Raw genomic sequence first — 20,618 nt, 5'->3', positions numbered from 1 at the left:
CTGTCTCCTTTTTCTCTCCCTCTCACTTCTCTCTCTTTCCTCTCGCTTCCTTTCCCTCTCTTCATTTTCTCTATCTCTTTCCTTGTCTCTTCTCTTTTTTTCTCTCTCCTCTCTTTTCTCTGACTCTTTCTCCAACTCCCTTTCTCTCTCTCTCTCTCTCTTTCTCTGTCTCTCTCTCTCTCTCTCCCTCTCCTCCCCCCCTTTCCTTCCCCCGACCCCCCACTTTGGAAATATCTGCCCTCATTGGGTTGGGCTGGGCCCAAGGGGGAGGGTGGTAGCACAACCTTCTTTGGCCACAAGGCCTCTGGGTGAGGAAGGCAGTGGAAGGAGGACAGAAGGCTTAGCTCACTGGGAGAGTCCTAAGGTAGTCTTTCTGTCCACCCTGCTGCTTTTCTTCACCCCAACCCCAGCCTGGTGTCTGCCATGGCCGTCCAGCTTTGGCCTAGAGGACGGAGCTGAGTAGAAGGCTGGGGAGGAATAGGGCGTACACTAACTATTTTTTCTCCTTTTTATTTTTCCCTTGACAAGGAGCTGAGGCCCACTTGGGGGGGTGGGGTGGAGCAGAAGGTCACAAGTGGAATAAGAGTGACCCTCAGCATTTTATTTTCCAGCTGTTCCGGGAAGTAAGAATAATGAAGGTTTTGAACCATCCCAACATAGGTGAGAGCCAGGCTCCCAGGCACTGCTTTTCCTTCCAACAGGGCTGCGTCTCCACAAATTCAGGTCATCTTCCAGGGGATAGCGTAACTCACATTTTTAAATCTCTTTGCTCCCAGCCCCGTGAGGTGGCTAGAGAAAGATCATTGCCCTCATTTGACAAATAAGGGAACTGAGGCACAGACAAGTAAAGACTTTCCCAGGGACTCAAAGACCCTGAAATGACAGCTCTTGCCTCCAAGTCAGGGCAGCGTAGAGAGGCCGGGGCTGCTGGGGAGAAGGCTGGGCATCAGAAGAAGCTCATTGCTAGCCGGGGACTCCAGTGTCTTCATTTGTAGAATCTTCACCATCACCGTCTGCCAAGTCCTTTGTCAACTGTAAGGCACTTTGTTAACAGAAGAGCTGTTTTTTAGCTGTGAATCTGGGCAGGAGGGAGGGGGCCCTTCTTCAGGGTGTCGTCTGCACGCTGGGGCTGGATATACAGACAGCTACTTCGGAGACCCAGAGCCTGCACTCTTCTTGTCTTGCAGTTAAATTATTTGAAGTGATTGAGACAGAGAAGACTCTTTATCTTGTAATGGAGTATGCCAGCGGAGGTGAGTGTAGGCCTTCTCTTCCTTCTGCCCCACCTGCCACCCCGAGCTCTCCCAGGCTCGTGATGACCTTTCTTGGCCCTGTTCCCTTTAGGAGAGGTGTTTGACTACCTGGTAGCACATGGGAGGATGAAGGAAAAAGAGGCCCGAGCCAAGTTCCGACAGGTGGGTTCTCCTGGGCCCTTGGCATATGGTGGGTCGAGCCTTGGTAGGGGAAGGTCATGGGGTAATGGATGCAGCTTAGGGTTGCTATCCCCACTCTGCCCTGGTTGGAGCCCACCAGCCAAGCTTGGCTCCTCCTCCCAGGCCCAGTCTATGGTTTGGGCCTCAGCTGCTCCTGACCTTACGTTCCCCTCTCCCTTCCAGATAGTATCGGCCGTACAGTACTGTCACCAGAAGTTCATCGTGCACAGAGACTTGAAAGTAAGAGTCCTCAGCTGGCAGTTGGACTGGGGGCTTGCCTGGCCCTTTGAAACCCTCATATCCATGCTGCTTGTTCAGAGACCCCAGCACGTGCCTCTCACTCCTTGGGAAGTGGCCAGGAGACTCAGAGCCCCCTGACATTGACAGACACGCTTTTCTGTGCCCTCAGGGGTTGGACCTAGGGCTCCCCATCCAGTCCTGGCCCAGCACTGGGAGCTGGAGCCAGGCTCTCCACCCTCACCCCACCTGTGTCCTTGAGGCCTCGCAGACACAGCTGCAATGACATGTGTACTCCATTTTGTTACTCACTCCCCGAGGCAGCGGTTCCACCCAACAGATTTGATTTGTAAAAGCCATCCCAGCCCCTCCCGGAAAGGCCTTGGAAGATCCCTTTGGACAGGCTTAGTAAACCTGCCCGAGGGGCAGTGGGCTCCCTGCTCTGAGGAGAGGGGACGGCATGGTCTTTCTCCCTTCTTCTGCGGGACGTCTGACCTTGGGTCTTCAGGGACTTGGCAGGTGGCTCCTTTTTCACATGATGGAGACTGTCCTTTGGGTTTTGCTCCTTCTTCAACTCCACGCTCTTTGAAAACCCTCCTGCTTTGTGCTGGTTTCCTGCGTCCCCATTGGTTACTCCTTTCACGCTTCACGCCCTGTCTGGGAGGGCTCCCGCTGCTCTCGGCCTCTCCTGACCTGGACCTTTTTCCTGCCTCTCCCCATCCCTTCCAGGCAGAGAACCTGCTCCTGGATGCTGACATGAACATTAAAATCGCCGACTTCGGCTTCAGTAACGAGTTCACCTTTGGCACAAAGCTGGACACCTTCTGTGGCAGCCCCCCGTACGCTGCCCCAGAGCTCTTCCAGGGCAAGAAGTATGATGGGCCCGAGGTGGACGTCTGGAGCCTCGGGGTCATCCTCTACACGCTGGTCAGCGGCTCCCTGCCTTTTGACGGCCAGAACCTCAAGGTGGGGCAAGGTGCAGGCACGAACCATCCTTGTGGTCCTTCTCCTCCGTGGCCTCCGACGTGGCTGCTCCCTCACTCCCACCCCCAGCCCTTACCCCCTGGCCATCCCCAGCCAGCCAGTGGCTCCCTCCCTTCCTTGCCAAGGCGTGGGAGCTGCAGTGGGCGGCCTCTTCCTGGCTCACCCGGGGGGCTCCTGAAGGGCTGGGCAGGGGCGGGCACCTTCTCTGCCTTGAGCCCCCCGGCTTCCCTCATAGGAGCTTCGGGAGCGGGTGCTGCGGGGAAAGTACCGGATCCCGTTCTACATGTCCACAGACTGCGAGAACCTGCTCAAGAAGTTCCTCATTCTCAATCCCAGCAAGAGGGGCACTTTAGAGGTGAGGGGGCTGCTGTCTGGCGGGGGTGGGGGACTTCAGGCATGCGCCTGGGCCTCCTGAGCCTTGTTTGCCGCTTTTACCCCCAGCAAATCATGAAAGACCGGTGGATGAATGTGGGGCATGAGGAAGATGAGCTGAAGCCGTACGTGGAGCCGCTGCCAGATTACAAGGACCCCCGGCGGACAGGTGAGGGCCTAGGCAAGGGGCTGGGCTCGGGCAGCTGTGCAGCCAGAGGGCGGGGGCCTCACCAGGCCTGCGCTGTTTGTGCCGCCCCTCAGAGCTGATGGTCTCCATGGGCTACACGCGGGAGGAGATCCAGGACTCCCTGGTGGGCCAGAAGTACAATGAGGTGATGGCCACCTATCTGCTCCTGGGTTACAAGAGCTCGGAGGTGAGTGGGCAAGGCTTTCACCCCTTGGAGTGTCTGTGGCCTCCCTCCCTCCCCGCCCCCCCCCAACACACACGCGCACTCTTGCTCCCTTCCTGGTGTCAGCTGGTCCCATTGGGGCCTGCCACAGGCTGGTTAGTTCTCCCCACCCAGTTCTCTTCCTGGGCCTTCCCGGAGGTGGCTGGCTGACTGTGCATCCATGTTGTCATTTGCCATGTTCCTCTTGCCCCGGCGCTCTGCTTGGCTTGCAGCTGGAGGGCGAGACGATCGCGCTGAAGCCGCGACCGTCAGCAGAACTGACCAACAGCAGCGCCCCATCCCCGTCCCACAAGGTACAGCGTAGCGTCTCTGCCAACCCCAAGCAGCGGCGCTTCAGTGATCAGGGTGAGTGCTTGGAGGGTCTGGGGGAGGGCCTCCCCCCGTCCTCAAGGCTGCCTCCCCCTGACCCGCTGCCCCCTGCTCTGCTCACAGCTGGTCCTGCCATCCCCACCTCCAACTCCTACTCCAAAAAGACTCAGAGTAACAACGCGGAGAACAGGCGGCCCGAAGAGGAGCGGGAGTCTGGGCGGAAGGCCAGCAGCACCGCCAAGGTGCCTGCCAGCCCGCTGCCCGGCCTCGAGAGGAAGAAGACCACACCCACCCCCTCGACGGTGAGCCCCCGCCCCCTGCTCTCCCCTCTGCTCCTCTCTGGAGAGGCCTCTGGCCTGCAGGATGTCCTCCACGACGCCCTGCACCAGGGCTTTATCTTCATTGGGCTCACCCCCGCTGCCTCTCTCCCTCCCCCCCTGTGCCCCACAGAACAGCGTGCTCTCCACCAGCACCAACAGGAGCCGGAACTCCCCGCTGTTAGAGCGGGCCAGCTTAGGCCAGAGCTCCGTCCAGAACGGCAAGGACAGGTGAGCGCGCACCCTGCCCCCTCCCCGTCAGCCCCCTGGGCTCTGCTTTCTCTCCCTCTCTCCTCATCCCAGAGATGATCTCCTGACACTCTGGCACATGGCTCTGTGGAGAGCGGAGGCCAGGGCTGTGCTGTTTGGGTCCTGGCAATGAGACCAGGATGGCAGACTGAACAAACTGGCTGGGGGTGATCGGAGCCCCCTGGGTCCCTTCCGTCAGAGGGCGCCTGGCCAGGAAGGTCCATCGGCTCTGGGCTCAGTTAAGACATGGCCTCCGAAGAACCCTGGGTGGGGTGGGGCGGGGGCTGCTCCACCAGCTGCCATCCTTGGCCTTCACTTTCCTCCTTTGTCCCCGGACCCAGGCTTCTGCCTGCTGCCCCCACGGCCTTTGCCATCCCTTCGCTCCCCCTTGCTCTGCCCTGGGCCAGGCTTCGGGCCTGCTGTCGCTACCCCACCTAACCAGCCTTGCGCATCTCGGCTGCTTTTTGTCTCCTAGCCTAACCATGCCAGGCTCCCGGGCCTCCACGGCCTCTGCCTCCGCCGCTGTCTCTGCGGCCCGGCCCCGCCAGCACCAGAAGTCCATGTCGGCCTCCGTGCACCCCAACAAGGCCTCGGGGCTGCCCCCGACAGACAGTAATTGTGAGGTGCCCAGGCCCAGGCAAGTGTGCTGGGCTGCTCCTCCTGGACGCTGCTCCTGGGGGGGCTCGGCTTGGTCCCTGTCAGCCTGGTGGGAACTAGAGAGGGGCTCCGCCCCTGTCACAGGCACAACGCAGGAAGCCGAGGGTTATGAAGGTAGCTCAGGCTTCCCAGGGACTGCGGCCCCAGGCCTCTCTTGGCTTCTCTCAGGGGTCCAAGGGACAAAGCACAGTGTTACTCAGGGGAGCTTGGGGCGGACCCTCAGTCTGTCCATTACAGTGACTCCTCCCCTCCACACCCCCAGCCGCTCACACTTCCTCCTCATCCCATCTCTCCTCCCCATGGCCCTTGGTTCCCTTCCCTTTGCAATGGCTGCCTCCCTTCTCCCATCACCCCAACCACACCGTGCTGTGGGTCTTGTGTGGAAAGGGTTCTTGGGTGAGTGCGTCTGCCCTCTGACCCTCCCCCTCTCCCCACAGTACCGCTCCCCAGAGGGTCCCTGTGGCCTCCCCCTCAGCCCACAACATCAGCAGCAGCGGGGGAGCCCCGGAACGGACCAACTTCCCTCGGGGGGTGTCAAGCAGAAGCACCTTCCATGCCGGCCAGCTGCGCCAGGTGCGGGATCAACAGAATCTGCCCTATGGGGTCACACCCGCCTCTCCTTCTGGCCACAGCCAAGGCCGACGGGGGGCCTCCGGCAGCATCTTCAGCAAATTCACCTCCAAGTTTGTTCGCAGGTGAGTGGGGGCTGTGGCCTGGGGGTGCCAAGCCAGAGGTGACCAGGCTTTCAGCACTGGTGCCTTCCTGGCACTGGCCAGGTGACCAAAGCCAGGATTAGGACCTGAGGGGCACCCCAGGCCAAGAACCCTCTGTCTCCTCCATTGACCACCCAGACTTCCCATGATCCCCAACCCCCTTTCCTCCTTCACATCCTCATCACTCCCAGCCCCAAGCAGATGGCCAATGCCGCCTCCTCCCTGGGAGTGTGAACTTGGATGCTAAAATAAAAGCCCCCTCTTCTCTCCTGAGTTCCCATGGAAACTCATATCCTGGTGACGCAGCTGCAGAATCGTGAGGCGAAGGCGCTGGGGCAGGAAGGGAGAACTCTGCCGCCTTCTGGCCTCTGGTCTCAGCTGTTTCGGAGATTTCCCTTCCCCACACCATGCATGGCCCGGGCTGGGCCTCGGCCCGTCACAGTACGGCCGAGGCGGGGCCATCTCCCCTGCCTGCTGCCACGGCCCCGACCACAGCCACAGCCTGGGCAGTGCCAGGGGGAGCCTCCGAAGGAGCTTCCTGCCAGCCAGGGCTGTCTCCTCTCAGGGTTTTCTCACCTGAGTCCTCTGTGTTCACACACTGTCACACACGCCCACACATGCCATGTCTCTGAGCACCTGCCCCTCGCAGGGCCTCCGTGGGGAGGGGGCAGTAGCCCTGGGCATCTCGTCTCGCTGAGTGGCTTTCCCCAGAGTAGGGTGGACACCTGGTTCAGAAGGGCCTCCTCCCTACCTGCTTATCCACACACCGTCTTGTTGTTGGTTTTTTTTTATTTTATTTCTTTTTTATTTTGTCTTTTTTGTTTGTTTTGTTTTTTGTTTTGTTTTTTTTTTTTAGAAATCTGTCTTTCAGGTTTGCCAGAAGGTAGGCGTTGAGCCCGCTGTGTGTGTCTGTGCCCCGTGTCCTGTCTCTGTCACTAACTCCCCTCTCCCGGCTCCTCTTTCCTCTGCCATCTGCTAATGGAGTCTGTGTGGCCTCTGGCTCCCAGCAGACATCTTAAAGGGATGCTGGCTGGCCGATTCGGGCCTGCCCTCCCCAGCACCATACAGAGCAGACGTTTGGGAGAAGGAGGGATGAAGAAAGGTCTTGGCTGGGGGCTGACTAGGGCCTCCGCGCTCTGAGTCCCTCTTCATTCTCTAGAGAGATCAGGACGGCCTACTCCAGCGTGAGGGCCAGGGGTGCACATTGAGACACTTGGCCCTTGACTGCAGGCCATTAAGGGAAGGTCCTGTGAAGGTTCAGGGTCTGGGCCACAGAGCAGCAGCCCTGGGAGAGCTTTCTGAGAGGAGAGGCCGCCGTAGATGGTCAGGTGTGCTCTTGTCTCAGGAGGGGTCGGGGAAGGCAAGGGGACGGCCCCCCCAGGTACCGGGTCCCTTTAAGATGGTCGTACCCCCCCCCCACCGTGTCCCTGGTCCTGGGTCACAGGTGTGTGCTTTATCTTCTCTCCCGACCCTGTGTGCATGCAGAGACAAGGAGGCTGAAGGCTCTTCGCCGTTCATCTCTGATCCGCTTTCCTTCTGGTCTTTGCCCTCCTCCACTCTCTTGTGTCCTGGAAAGGGCTGTGCTGCCAACCTCCTCCCTACCCCCTTCCCAGGGTCCCCTACCCCTTTGGGTGATGGGGATGCCGCGCGGTCAGAGGGATAGGTATGGGGAGCAACAGCGCCCTCTTCTGGTAGGCCGCTGGCGTCAGCAGCCCAAGTGCGGCTCGCCCTTCTCTCCTTACAGCTGACCTCCGTGCCTGGCCTGGGCCTGGGGGAGACTCTCAGACATCATTTCTCTAGTTTCCTTCCACCTGGATAGCTTCTGAGAGCCTGCACGACACCAGGAGGTGGTGTAGGGAAGAGGGCACAGAGGTCATGGGGAGGAGGCTGGAAAGCCTGAGTTTTCCCCCTGTCCACCTCCTGTGTCCGCCTCTCTGGAGAGACCCCTCCCTGACCCTGGTCCATGAGCTGGCCTGGCAGGTGCCCCTGAGATTTCAGGAGGCTCCAGGCTTCCAGGGACGCTCAGATGTGTCCCCCCAGCCTTTGGAACTGGGCCCTCTGATTAGTCCAGGCCCTGGGGAAAAGAAAGCCGTGGCTTTCCTTCCCAGTGTGAGGACTCCTTCCTTTCACCCTCCCTGCAGATGGCCCAGGCAAATGTGCTCCTGTTGTCTTTGCTCCGTCACTTCTTGGTGTGTTCTCGTGTGCTACTTGTTATGTGTCTGTGGGTCTTTGTGCTCCCCCACATGCCTCTCCCTCTCTCTGCCCTGTTCTTGCCCCCCCCCGTCCCCACCCCAGAGAAGCCGCTCAGCGGGGCCAGAAGCACCTGAAGGGCGTGGGCACCCCAGGGATGCCTCGGCAGACCGCCTCGGCAGATGGCCTTTCGGTCTGGCTGGCAGGGAGGGAGGATTATGGGGATTGTTCCCCCCAGGGATCCCAGGGAGCCATGGTCGGTGTCTGCTTCCTCGTCCTTTCCTCCCATCACCGCTATCCTCCCTGCCAACTGACATTCACTCGGGCCCCAGTCAGGCAGCTCCAGGTCTCCCCTCCTCACTCCAAATAGTAGAAACCGCCTGCTCTCCCTCCCTCTCTGCTGTCGCTTTTCTTGGTCTTTCTTGGAAGAAGCCCTGACAGATCCTCGGCAGACAGATAGCTCTCTATGTCTGCGGCCTGGGTGTCTGCTGGGCCTAGGAGATAGGGAGCTGAGGGGCAGGAAGGGGGTGGGCAGCCGTGACAGGAGCCTCTGTCCCTGGCTGGGGCTCAGTGTGGACACATAGACAGGCCCTGTCTCTTCACACCTCCAGCTCCTGGGATAGCTGCGGGGCGCGGGAACTGGGGGAAAGTAGCCCCTTCAAGTTAGAGACAGTTCCTTCTGATTCATGTTGAAAAAGCCTTGTTGGGGGTCAAGCAAAGACCTCGAGGCCGAGCCCTGTGCTTGGGGCAGGGTCCCCCGGCATGCCGGCGTCCAGCCTCCCCCTTGTCTCCCCCTACCTTGGGTCTGGCGGCGGCCGAAGGCCCCGAACTAAACTCTGCCTCGCTCTGTTTTTTGAGGAACCCGAATGAGCCCGAAAGCAAAGACCGAGTGGAAACCCTCAGGTGAGAGAGAGAGCTGTGAGCCAGCAGCTGGTCCGAGGGCCAAGCCCCTCGGGACGTCTGACCTCCTCCTGCTCTTCTCCTCCTTCCACCGCTTGGTTCCTTCTGTGTCTCCTCCCCGACGGCGCCTATTCTGCCCTTTCCCTGCCCCGGCTGCAGCCCCTGGGCCCTCGCCTGGCTCTTCCAGAACCAGGGCTACCGCTCACGGGCCTGTCTCTGTGTGCCTCGGTACCCTCCCAAGTGAGAAACTCTCTGAACCGGTGGGAGCTGCCCCTTTGTGTTCAGAGAGGCTAATAGCAGCCCCCGTGGCTCCCGGTCTTTTCATAGAAACGTGGCTCTCCTCCAGCCTGGCCAGGCTTTTGTGCCTTGAGAACTGGCGGGCCTGCCCAGATTGGGGAGGAGGGACCGGCCCTGCAGGTTTCGGAGCTGCCCTCCCTTCTCCACCCTCCCTTCCTCCTTGCCTCTCCCCCCCCCTCCCCCGTGCCTGCCTCACGCTCCGAGGAGCATTCTCCTCTGAGGTGCCCGGGCCTAACCCCCTCCGCCTCTCGCCCCTGCAGACCTCACATGGTGGGCGGCGGGGGCAGCGACAAGGACAAAGATGAGAACCGCGAGGCCAAGCCGCGCTCTCTGCGCTTCACCTGGAGCATGAAGACGACCAGCTCCATGGAGCCCAACGAGATGATGCGGGAGATCCGGAAGGTGCTGGACGCTAACAACTGCCAATGTGAGCTGCAGGAGAAGTTCATGCTCCTGTGCATGCACGGGACCCCGGGCCACGAGACCTTCGTGCAGTGGGAGATGGAAGTGTGCAAGCTGCCGCGCCTCTCCCTCAATGGCGTGCGCTTCAAGCGGATATCGGGCACCTCCATGGCCTTTAAGAACATCGCCTCCAAGATTGCCAACGAGCTTAAGCTCTAACAGGCTGCCGGGGGGCCGCGCCAGCCGCTGCGGTGCCCCCACCCCAGGACCAGCGAGGGCGTGTGCGCCCTGGGGCGGGGCTGCAGCTGGGCCTGCCCCCCCTTTCCTTTTCAGTTTTTTCCTCCGCATTTGTGGGGGACGGAAGGTCATTCCCCCCTTCCACGACCCCCCCAACATGAAACGAGGAATGTAGGGGGGCGTGGGGGCGGGGTACCCCCAGGTACTGCGGTTGCACAGAGTATTTCACCGAAACCAAGAATTTTTTTATTACCAAAAAAAAAAAATGCAGCGGACAGCTCCCTGCCCTTCTGGGGCAGCGCAGACTGGATCGATGGCGTTTCCTCCCCTGGGAATCGCTCAAGGCTGGATCGTCCTCTTCGCAGAGAGAGAAGGGGGGAATTCGCTGCCCCTTCGTCCTCCTGACCGGGCCAGTTGGGGGTTTTGCCCTGCCTTCCATCTTCTCCTAAATAAACCACCAGGGGTTGCCTTTCTAGACTCAGGCCCCTAGCATTGAGTGCCCATAGTTAAGACTGGGGGGAGGGGGGGGTTGGTGCTGTGGGCAAGGGAAGAGATTGTTCTGGGCTGAGGAGGGGGTGGGGGGGGTCTTCTTTCGGTGCCATTTCCCCCTGTCCCCCCCACCCCCCTTTGCTGGGCATTTACTTTCCACAAGCTGCTGTTAGGGGGGAGGGGGGCAGCCTTTCTCCCCCACACTCTCCTCCCCCGAGAGGCTGATGACAGGGTCGGTCGACCCCGGGGGCTTCCCCCTCCCCCGCCAAATGTCTAGGGAACATGGGTCCAGGGGCTGCCAAGCTGGGAGGGAGATGCCAGCAGTGGGTTGTCGTGGGGCCTGCTGCTGCTGCTCCCCCTTTGTCCCTAGGGCTGGGGAGGATGGAGTGTTCTCCTTTCTGGGAGAGGCCCTTGTCTGCAAGCACATCTTTCCCCCTCCTCCCATCTCTCCATTGGCATTAATTTGGGCACCAGCTAGGTTTGGAGCAGCGGGATTTTTCTGCTTGTCCTTTCTCAGTCTCCTGTCTCCTCAAGCTTCTGTCTCTAGCTTTGCTTCATGACACTGTTGTCCCTTGGCCTCCATCTCCCCAGGAGAAGTGGGGTGCCTGAGGTTCTGGGCTGAGGCGGGTGGCACGTCCAGAGCTGCCCTTGGGGGGAACGTTGTTCCCGTGCCCTTCCCCAGACTGGAGGCTGGAAGGGCGGCAGGGGCGCTCAGCTGGTGGTGACCACTGCAGCCCTTAATTTATTTCTCTGCTGTTTCTGTTCTTGAGAAATGAGGTGGGGGAGGGAGGGGACGTGCACAGAGGCTGCTCCCACCCGCATCCGAGTTGTACATTTCTTGTGATGGGTTTTATTTTTTATTATTATTATTTTATTTTGTTTTTGTTTTTGTTTTTGTTTTTGTTTTTGTTTTTTTTTGATTTATGATGACTTCTCTTTCTACATCCCTCCCACCTCCCAGCCTGAGGCTCAGCAGTGAGCAGAGCTTCTGGGTTCCAGGAAGGGGGTCTTGATAAACTCCCTTCCGTCCCAAAAGAGGGCTCGGGCTCCGGCTCCCGACCAAGGGCTTTACCCCTCCATCCCCACCCCTCCTCCCTCGTAGCCCCCCCCGCCCCGGGGTGATCAGTGGGACCCAGGAGGGGAACAGCTCAGCTTCTGGGGGGAGGCTGGGGGGGCCCCAGGGACCAGAAGGTCAGGTCCCTCTTCCCCCCTGCCTCCCCTCACAGTGCCCTTTCAACCCCCTCCCCCTTCCCGTACTTAGTTTCTCCTCTGGATCAGACACACGTAATAAAGAGAATGTTTGGAATCTGAGCCTTGGGCCACGGCTGCTGCCTCTCCTTTCTTCTCACTGGCCTGGGCTAGGCCTGGAGCAGCCACCAGGTGTGGAGGAGGGGGAGCTGCTGCTGCTGCCACTGAGGGGTCCCACCAGGCCCCTCCCCCCAGGGGAGGGTGTGCTGAGGCTGGGAAAGAGAGGGCCTCACCCAGGGAGCTTTAAAAAAAGTTTTATTTTAAAAACTGACAAAAAATAAATTCAGGTGGCTTTTCTTTCTCCAGCCTGAAGTTGTTTTACACACACACACTCACACACCCACACACCCACACACACCCCCACTAGCATTGGGTGGAGAGAGACACAACAGGCCTGGAGCCCAAGCCATGTCCTTGCGGCTACCCTGTCCCAGCAGAGGAGGCCACACCTGCCGAGTTCAAGGAGCTAGATCTCCCCACCAGTGGGTGGAAGAGGGTTCCCTCCCCTCTACTCAACACCCCATGGGGGACAAATCTCATCCCATTGGTGCCCCCCCACCCTCCCCTCCCCTCTTCCCTGACATAGCTCTCTTCCCACCCCACCCCATCACTTATTGCCATGACTCCCTACCCCTCCCACCACTGTGGCTCCCAAGCCTTCAGAGTGTAAGGCAGGGAGCCCCCCTCTCTCCTAAGCCCTTCTGCCTGCCCTAATTTAGCTCTACTCTACAGTCACTAACATACCCACTACCAGGGAGAGACAGGGCTGGGAGAAGGAGGGAGGAAAATCCCAGAGAAACGTTCAACCAGAGGCAACATTCCAGTCTGGAGCTCGAGCAGCTCCACAAAGCAGGCACAGGGTTGGCCAGGGGGCTGCCTTGAGCTAAAGGTCCCGCTCCTGGTACTTGGTGGGGGGGGGGGGGAGAGGAGCAGCTGTCCAACCCCTACAAATGCCAGTGTCCAGATGCTGGCCTCACTTCCCGTCTGCCAGCAGCCCACATGTCTTAGGTTGTGCCCATCACAGGCCCGTGATCATCTGCTGCAGGGTGGGGGGCTGAGGTGCCCATTCCATCTGTCCTCACTGAAGCAGGTGGTGCCCAGGGTGGGGATAGGGGGTAAGGACTCAGAGTGAAGGGGGTGGGGGCTCTGAGGGGCCCCCTAGTAAAGCAGGTGGTGGCTGGGGGCCACCCCTTGTACTATGTCTAGAGGCTGCAAGGGCAGGACGGATGAGAGGGGGGGGTGGTTGGTTGGGAGCCAGTCTCGGCTGGAGGAATCGGCCCTGCTGTAGAGGAGGGGGCTGGCGGAGGAGGGTAGGGGCTGTAGGCAATGGGGGGCGAAGCAGTGGAGGTGGCTGACACAGTGAGGTGGGAGGAGGGGGTGCTGGCTGCACTGGCGCCACTGCCCGCGACACTGCCGTGATCTGGACCTGTAGGGAGAGAACCCAAGGGCTGGATTCCAGGGGCACAGGTACGGAGGCCAGCCCTCCTGCTTAGGGCCCTGAGGAGATGCCCGAGCTTAAGGGACTTGGCCTAGATCACAGGCAGCAAGGAGGAAGGGTGGGGATTTGAACCCAGGTCCTGCCCTCACACTGAAACTTCCCCACCCCTCAAGAACTGCTTCCTGTCCTGGGTAGGAAATCATGGTTCTAAAACATGCAGGCCGCAGCACGGGCTTTCGAGATCGCTGGCAGCTAGTCTGACCCCTCGTCCAAGGGCACGCGCCCCGTGAAGGCCAGAGCTGGGCTGCCAACCCCCGCCGCCCCCGCCCCCATCCTCACCTCTTCTTCCTCCTCACTGGCGGCGGCGGCGGCGGGGGCCGGGAGCCCCTTGCGAGCCTCGTCGGGGGGAGCCGGGGCCCCGGCAGCCCCGTCCTGCTCAGCCTCCCACTCCTGCAGCACCTCCTCCAGGTTGAAGCGCCGGCGGTAACTCACAAAGAAGGTCTTCACCTGGGTCAGCGTCTTGTTCCCGATCACCTCCGCGATGGCACCAAAGTCCTTCCCGTACCTTCGGATGGCTAGGGGGAGGGAGAGTGGTCTAAAGGGTAGAGCCTCTGGGGAGGGAGTCTCTAGTCTCATCCAGAAACGGGGAGGGGCTCGGAGCAAGGAGAGATCTCGGGACACAACCGGTGACCTGCCCACCTCAGTCCCTTCCCGCCTCCACCCCCACGTGCCCCCCACGTGCATCCCCCGCTCACCTTGTACAGCCAGAAGCTGCTCATCTGTGGTCCATCGGGAATTATACTTGGTATTCGCCTGGAGAGAGGAGGGAAGAAGCCGCTTTTAAACCCAACAAACAGGGATTACGCTTCTGTGGGCCAGCCCCTCGGTCCCTCCTACAAGTCCAGGGCCTCCGTTCCCCTGCACGTAAGTCTGTGGAACCCTAGCAACGGCCTCACCTCTGGGGGACGGAGTGGATCGATGCCGCCCTCGAGGGCTTGACGGAGGCTGCTGTTGGCCTGTTTCATACTCTGTACCTGGAAGGCAACAAACAGTGGCTTATTAGATGCCCGTGTCTGATCTGACACTCTGCTAGTGAGCACTTCACAAACGACCTCACCGGGCCTTCCCAACAGCCCATCAGAGGCGGTGCTATCATCCCCGTTTTACTGTCGAAACTGAGGCAGACTGCAGTTAAGCTATAAGTGTCTGAGGCTGAATTTGAACTCGGGTCTTCCTGACTCTATGCACTACAGCACCACCTAGCTGCCTCCTGCAGGAAAGACAGAAGAAAACCCAAACCTCAGGATCATAGTCGTTTGCAGTTGAAGAAACGGAGAAGTGACTTCCAGAGTCAGGATCTGAACCTGGGGGGGGCGGGGTCCAGTAGCCTTTTCCTACGTCAAGGGATAGCACCCAGTCCATTTCCCGTCCCCTCCAAAGGCCTTCCTAACCCCCACGCTTTGGGCTCCCTCTCCCCTTCTCCTTTGGATTCTGTCTCCTGCCAGCTGAACCCTTTCCAGCCTCCCACCTTCACCCTCTTGAGATAGGGTGGGTCCTTTCTTGCCAACCAACCTGGCGCTTGAGGGAGACTAGCTGGGAGTCCAAGCCCCGAAGGGTGAGACTGGCAAGGTCGGGGCTGCCAGAGACGGCTGTGATGCCCTCAGGGCTCAGGTACATGCCCTTGGGTGGGCGGCGCCGGGTCCGAAGAGGGTGGTGGCGGTACTGGGACAGTTGAGCCTCCTTCTTCCCTGGGCCAGGCCGGGCGTTCAGGGGTCGGGTGGGGGGCGGCTGTTGGGGAAATTGTGCACAGCAAGGTGAAGGAAGAGCCAGCCAGGGAATCGGGGAAGGGGGTGGAGCTGTGAGTGGGGGGCTCGGGGCCACGGGGTCTAGCCCAGCTGGACCTCACCTCTCTCTTGGGGTCCCCAGCATCTGGCTCTCCCTCACTAGTGGCTCCTCTTCCCTCTTCCAACTCATCACTGCTGGCAGAGGGTCCGGGGAGCAGATGAGATCCTAGTCAAAGCCCTCCCAAAGGTACGTATCAAGCCCCAGCCCCAAGCCCTCAGCTTCCCTTCCCCCACTCTCAGGACCCTCCCCAGCCTTGCCCTCCTGTTCTCAGGGCCTCCCCTCTCACTCCCTGGGGAAGCCCTCACCACCGCCGCCGTCCTCACCAGCCCCACCTCGCTTCCCTGTCCTTTCGACCCCACCTATCATCCTTGTCCTTTCGGCCACCCAGCCTCCGGGCCTGGCGGTCCATGACACTCGTACGGCTTCGAGTCTTCTTCCAAGAATAGTAGTATTTAACCAGACTGGGGATGAGCTTGTCTGGCAGCTGTGAAAGACGGGCTGGCGGTTGGCAGGAGGCTGGATGGGAGGGTACCGAGGAGGGGTGTGGAGGTCTAAGGATGGTGTATCTGGCTTGTGGGGCTCTGGGGGAAGAAGGGAGGATTTCCGGGAGCCTTGCCCCACCCCCCCCACAGGCTAGGGGCGCATACCATCTGCTGGATGCGCTGGAAGCACTTTCCATGGAAGCCAAAGGCTTGTTCAAACAGCACCTTGTCCTCCACGGTCCACTCATCCGGAAAAGGGGTGAAGTTGGCCAAGTCTGCCAGAGACTTCTCCACATCATGCTTGTGCCACAGCAGCATGCCCAGGGCCTAATCCCAAATGGGGAGACTGGCCCTTAGTCACCTGCCCACTGGTAGCAGCATCCTCCTTCCCATGGAGCTCTCCTCTGCCTCCCCCACCTTTATCCCTGGCTGGGGCCAGACTGACCTGCTCAATGTTATAACCGTGCTTCTCCTTGGCCATTGCAATGTACTTGTCCACTGATGAGAGAAGAAGAGGTCCGTTGGTAAGGAGACACCGGAGCTCCCAACCCAGCCCCTTTTCAGAGATGGGAACAAGTCGGGGCATCCCAGTCTGAAACCCTTTTCCTAGACATGGGTCCAAACTCAGGCATCCCTACTCCCAGATGGGAGGAATGAAACCCTAGGTCTCCCGGGCTCCCCTCCCACAGACGGGTCTGAATCTAGACATCCCAGTCAATGACCACCCCTCCCCCCCAGATGTAGAGAACAAAGCAGGACCCTGGCCTTTAGCCCCCTTCCCAGAATTGAATCTGAACTAAGGTTTCCTAGCCCCGAGACCCTGTGTGGGCTATGGGGGACAAATCCAGGCCTCCCGCCCAGGGAGGAGACTGAACCTCGGAGTCCTAGGCTCCAGCCCCAGCCCCCAGACATGGGCCTCGGACCCAGTACCCCCTACCGGGGATAGGTCTGAACTGAGGCATCGCAGTCCATGATCCTATTCCCAGAAATTCGGCTCAACTCGGGTCCTCCCCCCCTCCCCCCCAGGCTAAACCCAGGGGCCCCAGCCCCCAGCTCACACTTGGCGTCTGATACGCAGTGATTCGGTGACCACACCAGCATCCCCTTCAGCTCCTTGTTGCTGTACCGGGCTGGGCTCTCTGTGTGCGGAGGGAAGGGATACATGGATGATGATGGTTGGCTAGGCTTTAGAGCAGCAGGCAATAAGGACAGGAAGGGCAGGGAACCAGAAAGGAAAGCGGAGAAAGACTTTCAACCAACCACAAGGCTCCCCCGCCAAGTACTGTCCCCTGATCCCAACACAGCCACGTGGGGCCCCTGCCTCCTTACCAGGCTTGCACTCAGGAATCACCGCTTGGTAATTCGTCCCCACTCGGATCATGCTGTCTGTGGACCAAGAGCAGAAGTGTAGTGAGCCCCCAGACAGAAAAGAAATCAAGAGAGCAGGGATGGGTTGACCCCCTCCTCGTAGCCTCACTCCGGAGCGCCCTGCTCGGAAAGCTTGTCTCATGAAGAGAGCCTGGCTCTGCCACTGCCTGGCTGGGCAACCTTGGCTAGGTCATGGTAACCTTCTTAACCTCAGTTTTCTCATCTGCAAAATGGAGATAATGATCTCCACACCACCCTCCACAGGGTGGTAGTGAGAAAAACGTTTTGTAAAGCTTAAAAGTGTTCAAGAAATGTGAGTTATTATGGAAGGGGGAGAGTACTGTTGGGTGTCCTCTGGTCTCCCCTCAGCCCTTTGTTCTAGCTCTGGGAGCAAAAGGGGTGGCTTCCAATGTGACCTGGAGGGAAAGGCAGCTAGGCCGGTCATACCTCGAATTCCCAGGACACTGGAGGTGGGGGTGGGAGGGAAGGCTACCCTTCTTCTCAGCGCTCCCGAGCTTTGTCCCCTCTAGTCTGGGTTAGGGAAAGCTGGGAGGCCAGGAAAGAGGAGGCAGAATGTCTGGGTCCTGGGAGGGAACTGGAGGCTGGAGGTGGGAAGCGCTCTATATATGTCGGGGGTGGGGGGGTGGGGGGGTTGGCGGATGCCCACGTGTCTCTCCTCAGCTCCCTCTCGAGACCACCCCCCACCCCCCCACCCCCGCCAGCTCTGAAGGCTCCCAGATCTTTCCTCTTTCCCCGCCCCCAGGACGGCGGCGGGCGGCGGCAGCAGCAACCTTAACCCGCCCCCCCCAATCCCCCTACCCCCTGCAGCCCCAGGCTCTCACCGTGGGAGTGTTCCTCCTCGCTGCTGTCATCCTCTGAGTGGGGCTGGCCTCCGTTGGGCGCCGTCTTGGCCCGACTCCGGGACAGGATCACAGAACCAGAGCTGCTCTTCTCCATCACTGACGGCATCCTTGCTTTTTCCCGCCCGCCCTGGGCCCAGGATTAGGGGGAAAGGGGGGGGGGGGCAGCGAGAGAAGGAAGGAAGGAACAGGCCCCCAAGAGGACGCAGAGCAGTGGGTGAAGTGGCTCCCCAGTCCTTCCCTGGCCCAGTCTGCTGGGGAGCCACCAAGCGAGCCAGTGAGGGAGGGAGCGAAGGAGGCAGACGAGGCAACCTTCCCTCCGGGCGTTGTGCCCTCGCCGGGAAGGGCAGCAAAAAGTTTCCGGAGGACTCCAGAGGGAGCCGGGGAGCCAGGCTACCTGGGTCCCAAGCGGGCGTTCCTCGGCTTCCCTTTCCCCTTTGAGTGCGGGGCTAGGATGCCCTGGAAAGTCAAGGGGCTGCCCTCCAGCTCTTTGCCCTCTCCGAGTGGGGGGAACCCAGCCCCCGCCACCTTGGGGTCAAAGCCAGGTAAATCGGGGCCAGAAGCAAAAGGCAGCCAGTCTCCGGGCTTCGTCCCTCTCCGAGCTCCAGCCAGTCCGCCTGGAGGACCGCCTGCTTCCTTCCTCCGGTGGCTGGACTTCTACCTGCCCGCCCGCCTGCCCGCCTGCCCGCCTGCCCGCCCGCTCGCCTCTCGCGCTCAGCTTAACAGGGCAGGACCCCAGCCTCCCAGACTGTTCCCTTTCCCCGGGCAGGCGGGGGCAGCGCGGCAGCAGACGGGAACCCGACTGGACGCGAGTGTCCCTGGGGGCCGGCGCTCAGAGAAGGGGGCAAAGGGGCAGGGAGCCGGGGAGAAGGCGGCCGCTGGCGCCGCTCCCGCCGCCGCCGCCGCCGCCTCCTTCCATCCCTCCCTGGCTCCCTCGCTCCCTCGCTCCCTCGCTCACACAATGAAGCTGCTGGCAGGGAAGTAGTGCCGGCTGTGGCCTCAGCACCCCTCCCCCAGCCGATGCCTCCGCCAGCTGAACATCTGGCCCTGGGGTGGGAGGCAGGGCTTGGGGGCGGGGCCTGGGGGCCAGGGCTCAACCTTTCTCTGGAGGTGGGGTCAGGACCGGGGGAGAGGAGTGCCTCAGTTCATTTCTTTTTCCCTTTTCCTTCTCCTCCCCTTTCCCCTCTTGAGGCACCCCGACTTTGCTTGAGGGAAGGGAAGCTGCCCCCGCCTCTGGAGGTCTTGGGCGAGGGAGGAAGAGGCATGCCTTCTCTGTGACAGAGGGAGATGGGGGCGCAGAAGAGGGGCCAAGAGGTCACAGCGCCCCCCCACCACCGCCAGCCGCACACCCGCAGACACTGCGAGCCAGACGCCCGCAAAGCATTGGGCACACGTGCTACTGCAGCCCAGAGCCCTCCCTGGGGAAGGGGGAGGAGGAGAAGGGGACGGGGTGGGCGTTTTTTCCTCCTTGCCCCTTTCCTGCCAAGGATTTCTCCACCCCTTCCACTGTGGAGAAAGGAACCTCTCTGACCAAGGTGGGATTCCCGACACCCTGGAGCTGTGATCTCTCTGGGACATCTCTGGGTGCAGATGTGGCCTCGGGAGCCATGTGGGAGGTGGGTCCCCCAGCCTCCGAGGAGCTGAAAGGATGAGAAGGTGCGTGCTTTCCGGTGGGGACATCCTGGTGTAAATAAAAAGCGTGGAAGTCCGAGGGCTTGGCTCCACATCTCAGCCGTCCAACCCGCTCGACCCTGGGCAAACCACTGCTCCCCTCTGGGCCTCAGTTTCCCCTTCAGCAAAACAGAGGAGTGACCTGAGGACCTGGGACTGGGTCTGGATTCTCTCACTGATGTGTACATGTATCTGTCCCTTGTAGAATGGAAGCTGTCTGAGGGCAGGTACTCTTTCATATTTGTGTTTGTGTCCCAGCACCTAGCCTACAGTGCTTGGATGGATCGATTTGAAGGGGTCACCAGTTTGGGGGTCCCAGCTCTTCCCTTCCCTCCTTTTGTGAATTGGGACCTTCTTTGGGCCTCGGTTTCTTCGTCTGTAAAATGTGGGGGGAGGGGGGCTCTTCCTCCTCCAGTTCCAAACCCTGGGCCTGGCCCATAGTGGGAGGTTCATAAGGTCGTACCCAATCCATCTGCATTGCTTACTGAGAATTCTTGGCAGCTTGGAATCCTGGGATCTTGGGGGAAGGGGGCACCCAGCCGGGGGGGGGGGGGGGGGGGTAATTGTGTGACTAACACCACGTCCTCCTCTCCGTGCTGGAGCCAGGGAAGGAGACCAGCCTGTCCTCCCTGCCCCCCCCTCCCCAAGAGATGCAGAAGAGGCATTGGTCTCACAAAGACACCCGGGCACCGGGACGTTGGAGGGGTCCCAGACGAGCCTTAGAACCCCCGTGCTGGGCAGTCAGGCTTCAGGGTCACGGCCCTCCCTCTTCCCTGCCCCCAGTCCTCCCAGAACAAATGGACACACAACACACCTACATTCAGGCAAACCCCCTGCACCCAGACTTGGCAGCTGCTGACTCTGCTCCTTCCCTTGGCCCTGGCCACACTATAATCAGCTTCCTAAATTTAGAAAGGCTGGCCCCTGGCCTTCCCTGGCTGCCCCCGCCCCACCCTGGGTCCTGTGGCCTGGTTTTGTGGTCTCTGGATTTCCCAGGGTGGACCCACCCCAGGAGCCTGGGAGCCTCTGCTTACCGTGGCCAGGCTTCTTGGAGCTGCCCAGCAGGGTGTGCTGGAGGGGAGGGAAGCTACAGGACACTGGGCCAGTGTGAGGGAGGCCCAGGGGCGTGTACCCTGAGAGATGCCCAGACATACAGCAGAGATGGGTGGAGGGGGAGGAGATGGGTCAGAGGTGGAGGAAGGTGGGAGGACCTTCTCCTATCCTCCCACTCCCCAGCCATAAGGAGCACACAGACGCACAGAGCAGAGCCCAGCCCAGCCTGATGTCCGGCCACCAGGCAGACTCCCAGTCATCCCACATCCGCACACCACCACGTGGGCACAGAGAGAGAGAGAGAGAGAGAGAGAGAGAGCGCAGAGATGGATTCAGAGAATAACCAGGTCTTTTCTGGCACAGAGAATAGGCCAAGCCTAGGGGTCCAGAGAGGGTCTTATAGGGAGAAGAAAGGAGGAAGGAGTTAGGGGAGTAGTGGGGGGCGGGAAGATGGATG

The 20,618-nt window shown here is 60.4% G+C and overlaps 2 protein-coding genes across 9 annotated transcripts in view; one reads left to right on the top strand and one right to left on the bottom strand.

The window, feature by feature from the left end:
- The window catches only part of MARK2 (microtubule affinity regulating kinase 2), a 57,594-nt gene extending 46,087 nt beyond the window's left edge, over window positions 1–11,507 (top strand). For 3 of the 8 annotated variants that reach the window (XM_027856327.1, XM_027856325.1, XM_027856329.1), the window contains exons 4-19: window positions 612–660; window positions 1,188–1,253; window positions 1,345–1,415; window positions 1,617–1,673; window positions 2,400–2,636; window positions 2,890–3,009; window positions 3,096–3,195; window positions 3,288–3,400; window positions 3,649–3,781; window positions 3,869–4,047; window positions 4,196–4,293; window positions 4,787–4,948; window positions 5,406–5,663; window positions 6,538–6,564; window positions 8,730–8,774; window positions 9,329–11,507. In XM_027856327.1, the coding sequence (XP_027712128.1) occupies window positions 612–660; window positions 1,188–1,253; window positions 1,345–1,415; window positions 1,617–1,673; window positions 2,400–2,636; window positions 2,890–3,009; window positions 3,096–3,195; window positions 3,288–3,400; window positions 3,649–3,781; window positions 3,869–4,047; window positions 4,196–4,293; window positions 4,787–4,948; window positions 5,406–5,663; window positions 6,538–6,564; window positions 8,730–8,774; window positions 9,329–9,689 (2,076 nt within the window). In that variant the 3' untranslated portion in view covers window positions 9,690–11,507. The remainder of the gene's footprint in view (window positions 1–611; window positions 661–1,187; window positions 1,254–1,344; window positions 1,416–1,616; window positions 1,674–2,399; window positions 2,637–2,889; window positions 3,010–3,095; window positions 3,196–3,287; window positions 3,401–3,648; window positions 3,782–3,868; window positions 4,048–4,195; window positions 4,294–4,786; window positions 4,949–5,405; window positions 5,664–6,537; window positions 6,565–8,729; window positions 8,775–9,328) is intronic. The other 5 variants (XM_027856326.1, XM_027856330.1, XM_027856328.1 and 2 more) reach the window with 5 other exon arrangements.
- A 628-nt stretch (window positions 11,508–12,135) lies between these two features.
- Window positions 12,136–17,996, bottom strand: RCOR2 (REST corepressor 2). The gene is made up of 12 exons (XM_027856215.1): window positions 17,420–17,996; window positions 16,539–16,595; window positions 16,268–16,348; window positions 15,655–15,707; window positions 15,375–15,536; window positions 15,087–15,211; window positions 14,789–14,858; window positions 14,455–14,670; window positions 13,839–13,916; window positions 13,638–13,695; window positions 13,222–13,457; window positions 12,136–12,870 (listed from the first exon to the last, which is right to left on the bottom strand). Exons 1-12 carry the CDS (start codon window positions 17,544–17,546, stop codon window positions 12,568–12,570), a joined length of 1,566 nt encoding a protein of 521 aa, XP_027712016.1. The 5' UTR covers window positions 17,547–17,996; the 3' UTR covers window positions 12,136–12,567.
- Window positions 17,997–20,618: the final 2,622 nt, after the last annotated feature.

The sequence above is a fragment of the Vombatus ursinus genome, unplaced genomic scaffold (assembly GCF_900497805.2).
Source record: "Vombatus ursinus unplaced genomic scaffold, bare-nosed wombat genome assembly UNPS02011369.1, whole genome shotgun sequence".
Taxonomy (NCBI): Eukaryota; Metazoa; Chordata; class Mammalia; order Diprotodontia; family Vombatidae; genus Vombatus; species Vombatus ursinus.
This window is presented reverse-complemented; position numbering and strand designations above follow the sequence as displayed.

Bases quoted from the DNA above. Each gene is read 5' to 3' on its own strand.
- RCOR2 (XM_027856215.1), bottom strand. From the start codon at position 17,546: ATGCCGTCAGTGATGGAGAAGAGCAGCTCTGGTTCTGTGATCCTGTCC. The intron at 14,859-15,086 runs GTGGGGTCGAAA...CTCTGCCAGCAG, and splicing joins CGAAAGGACAAGGATGATAG to TGATGAGTTGGAAGAGGGAA. The intron at 13,458-13,637 runs GTGAGCGGGGGA...CCCTCCCCCTAG, and splicing joins GCAGCTTCTGGCTGTACAAG to CCATCCGAAGGTACGGGAAG.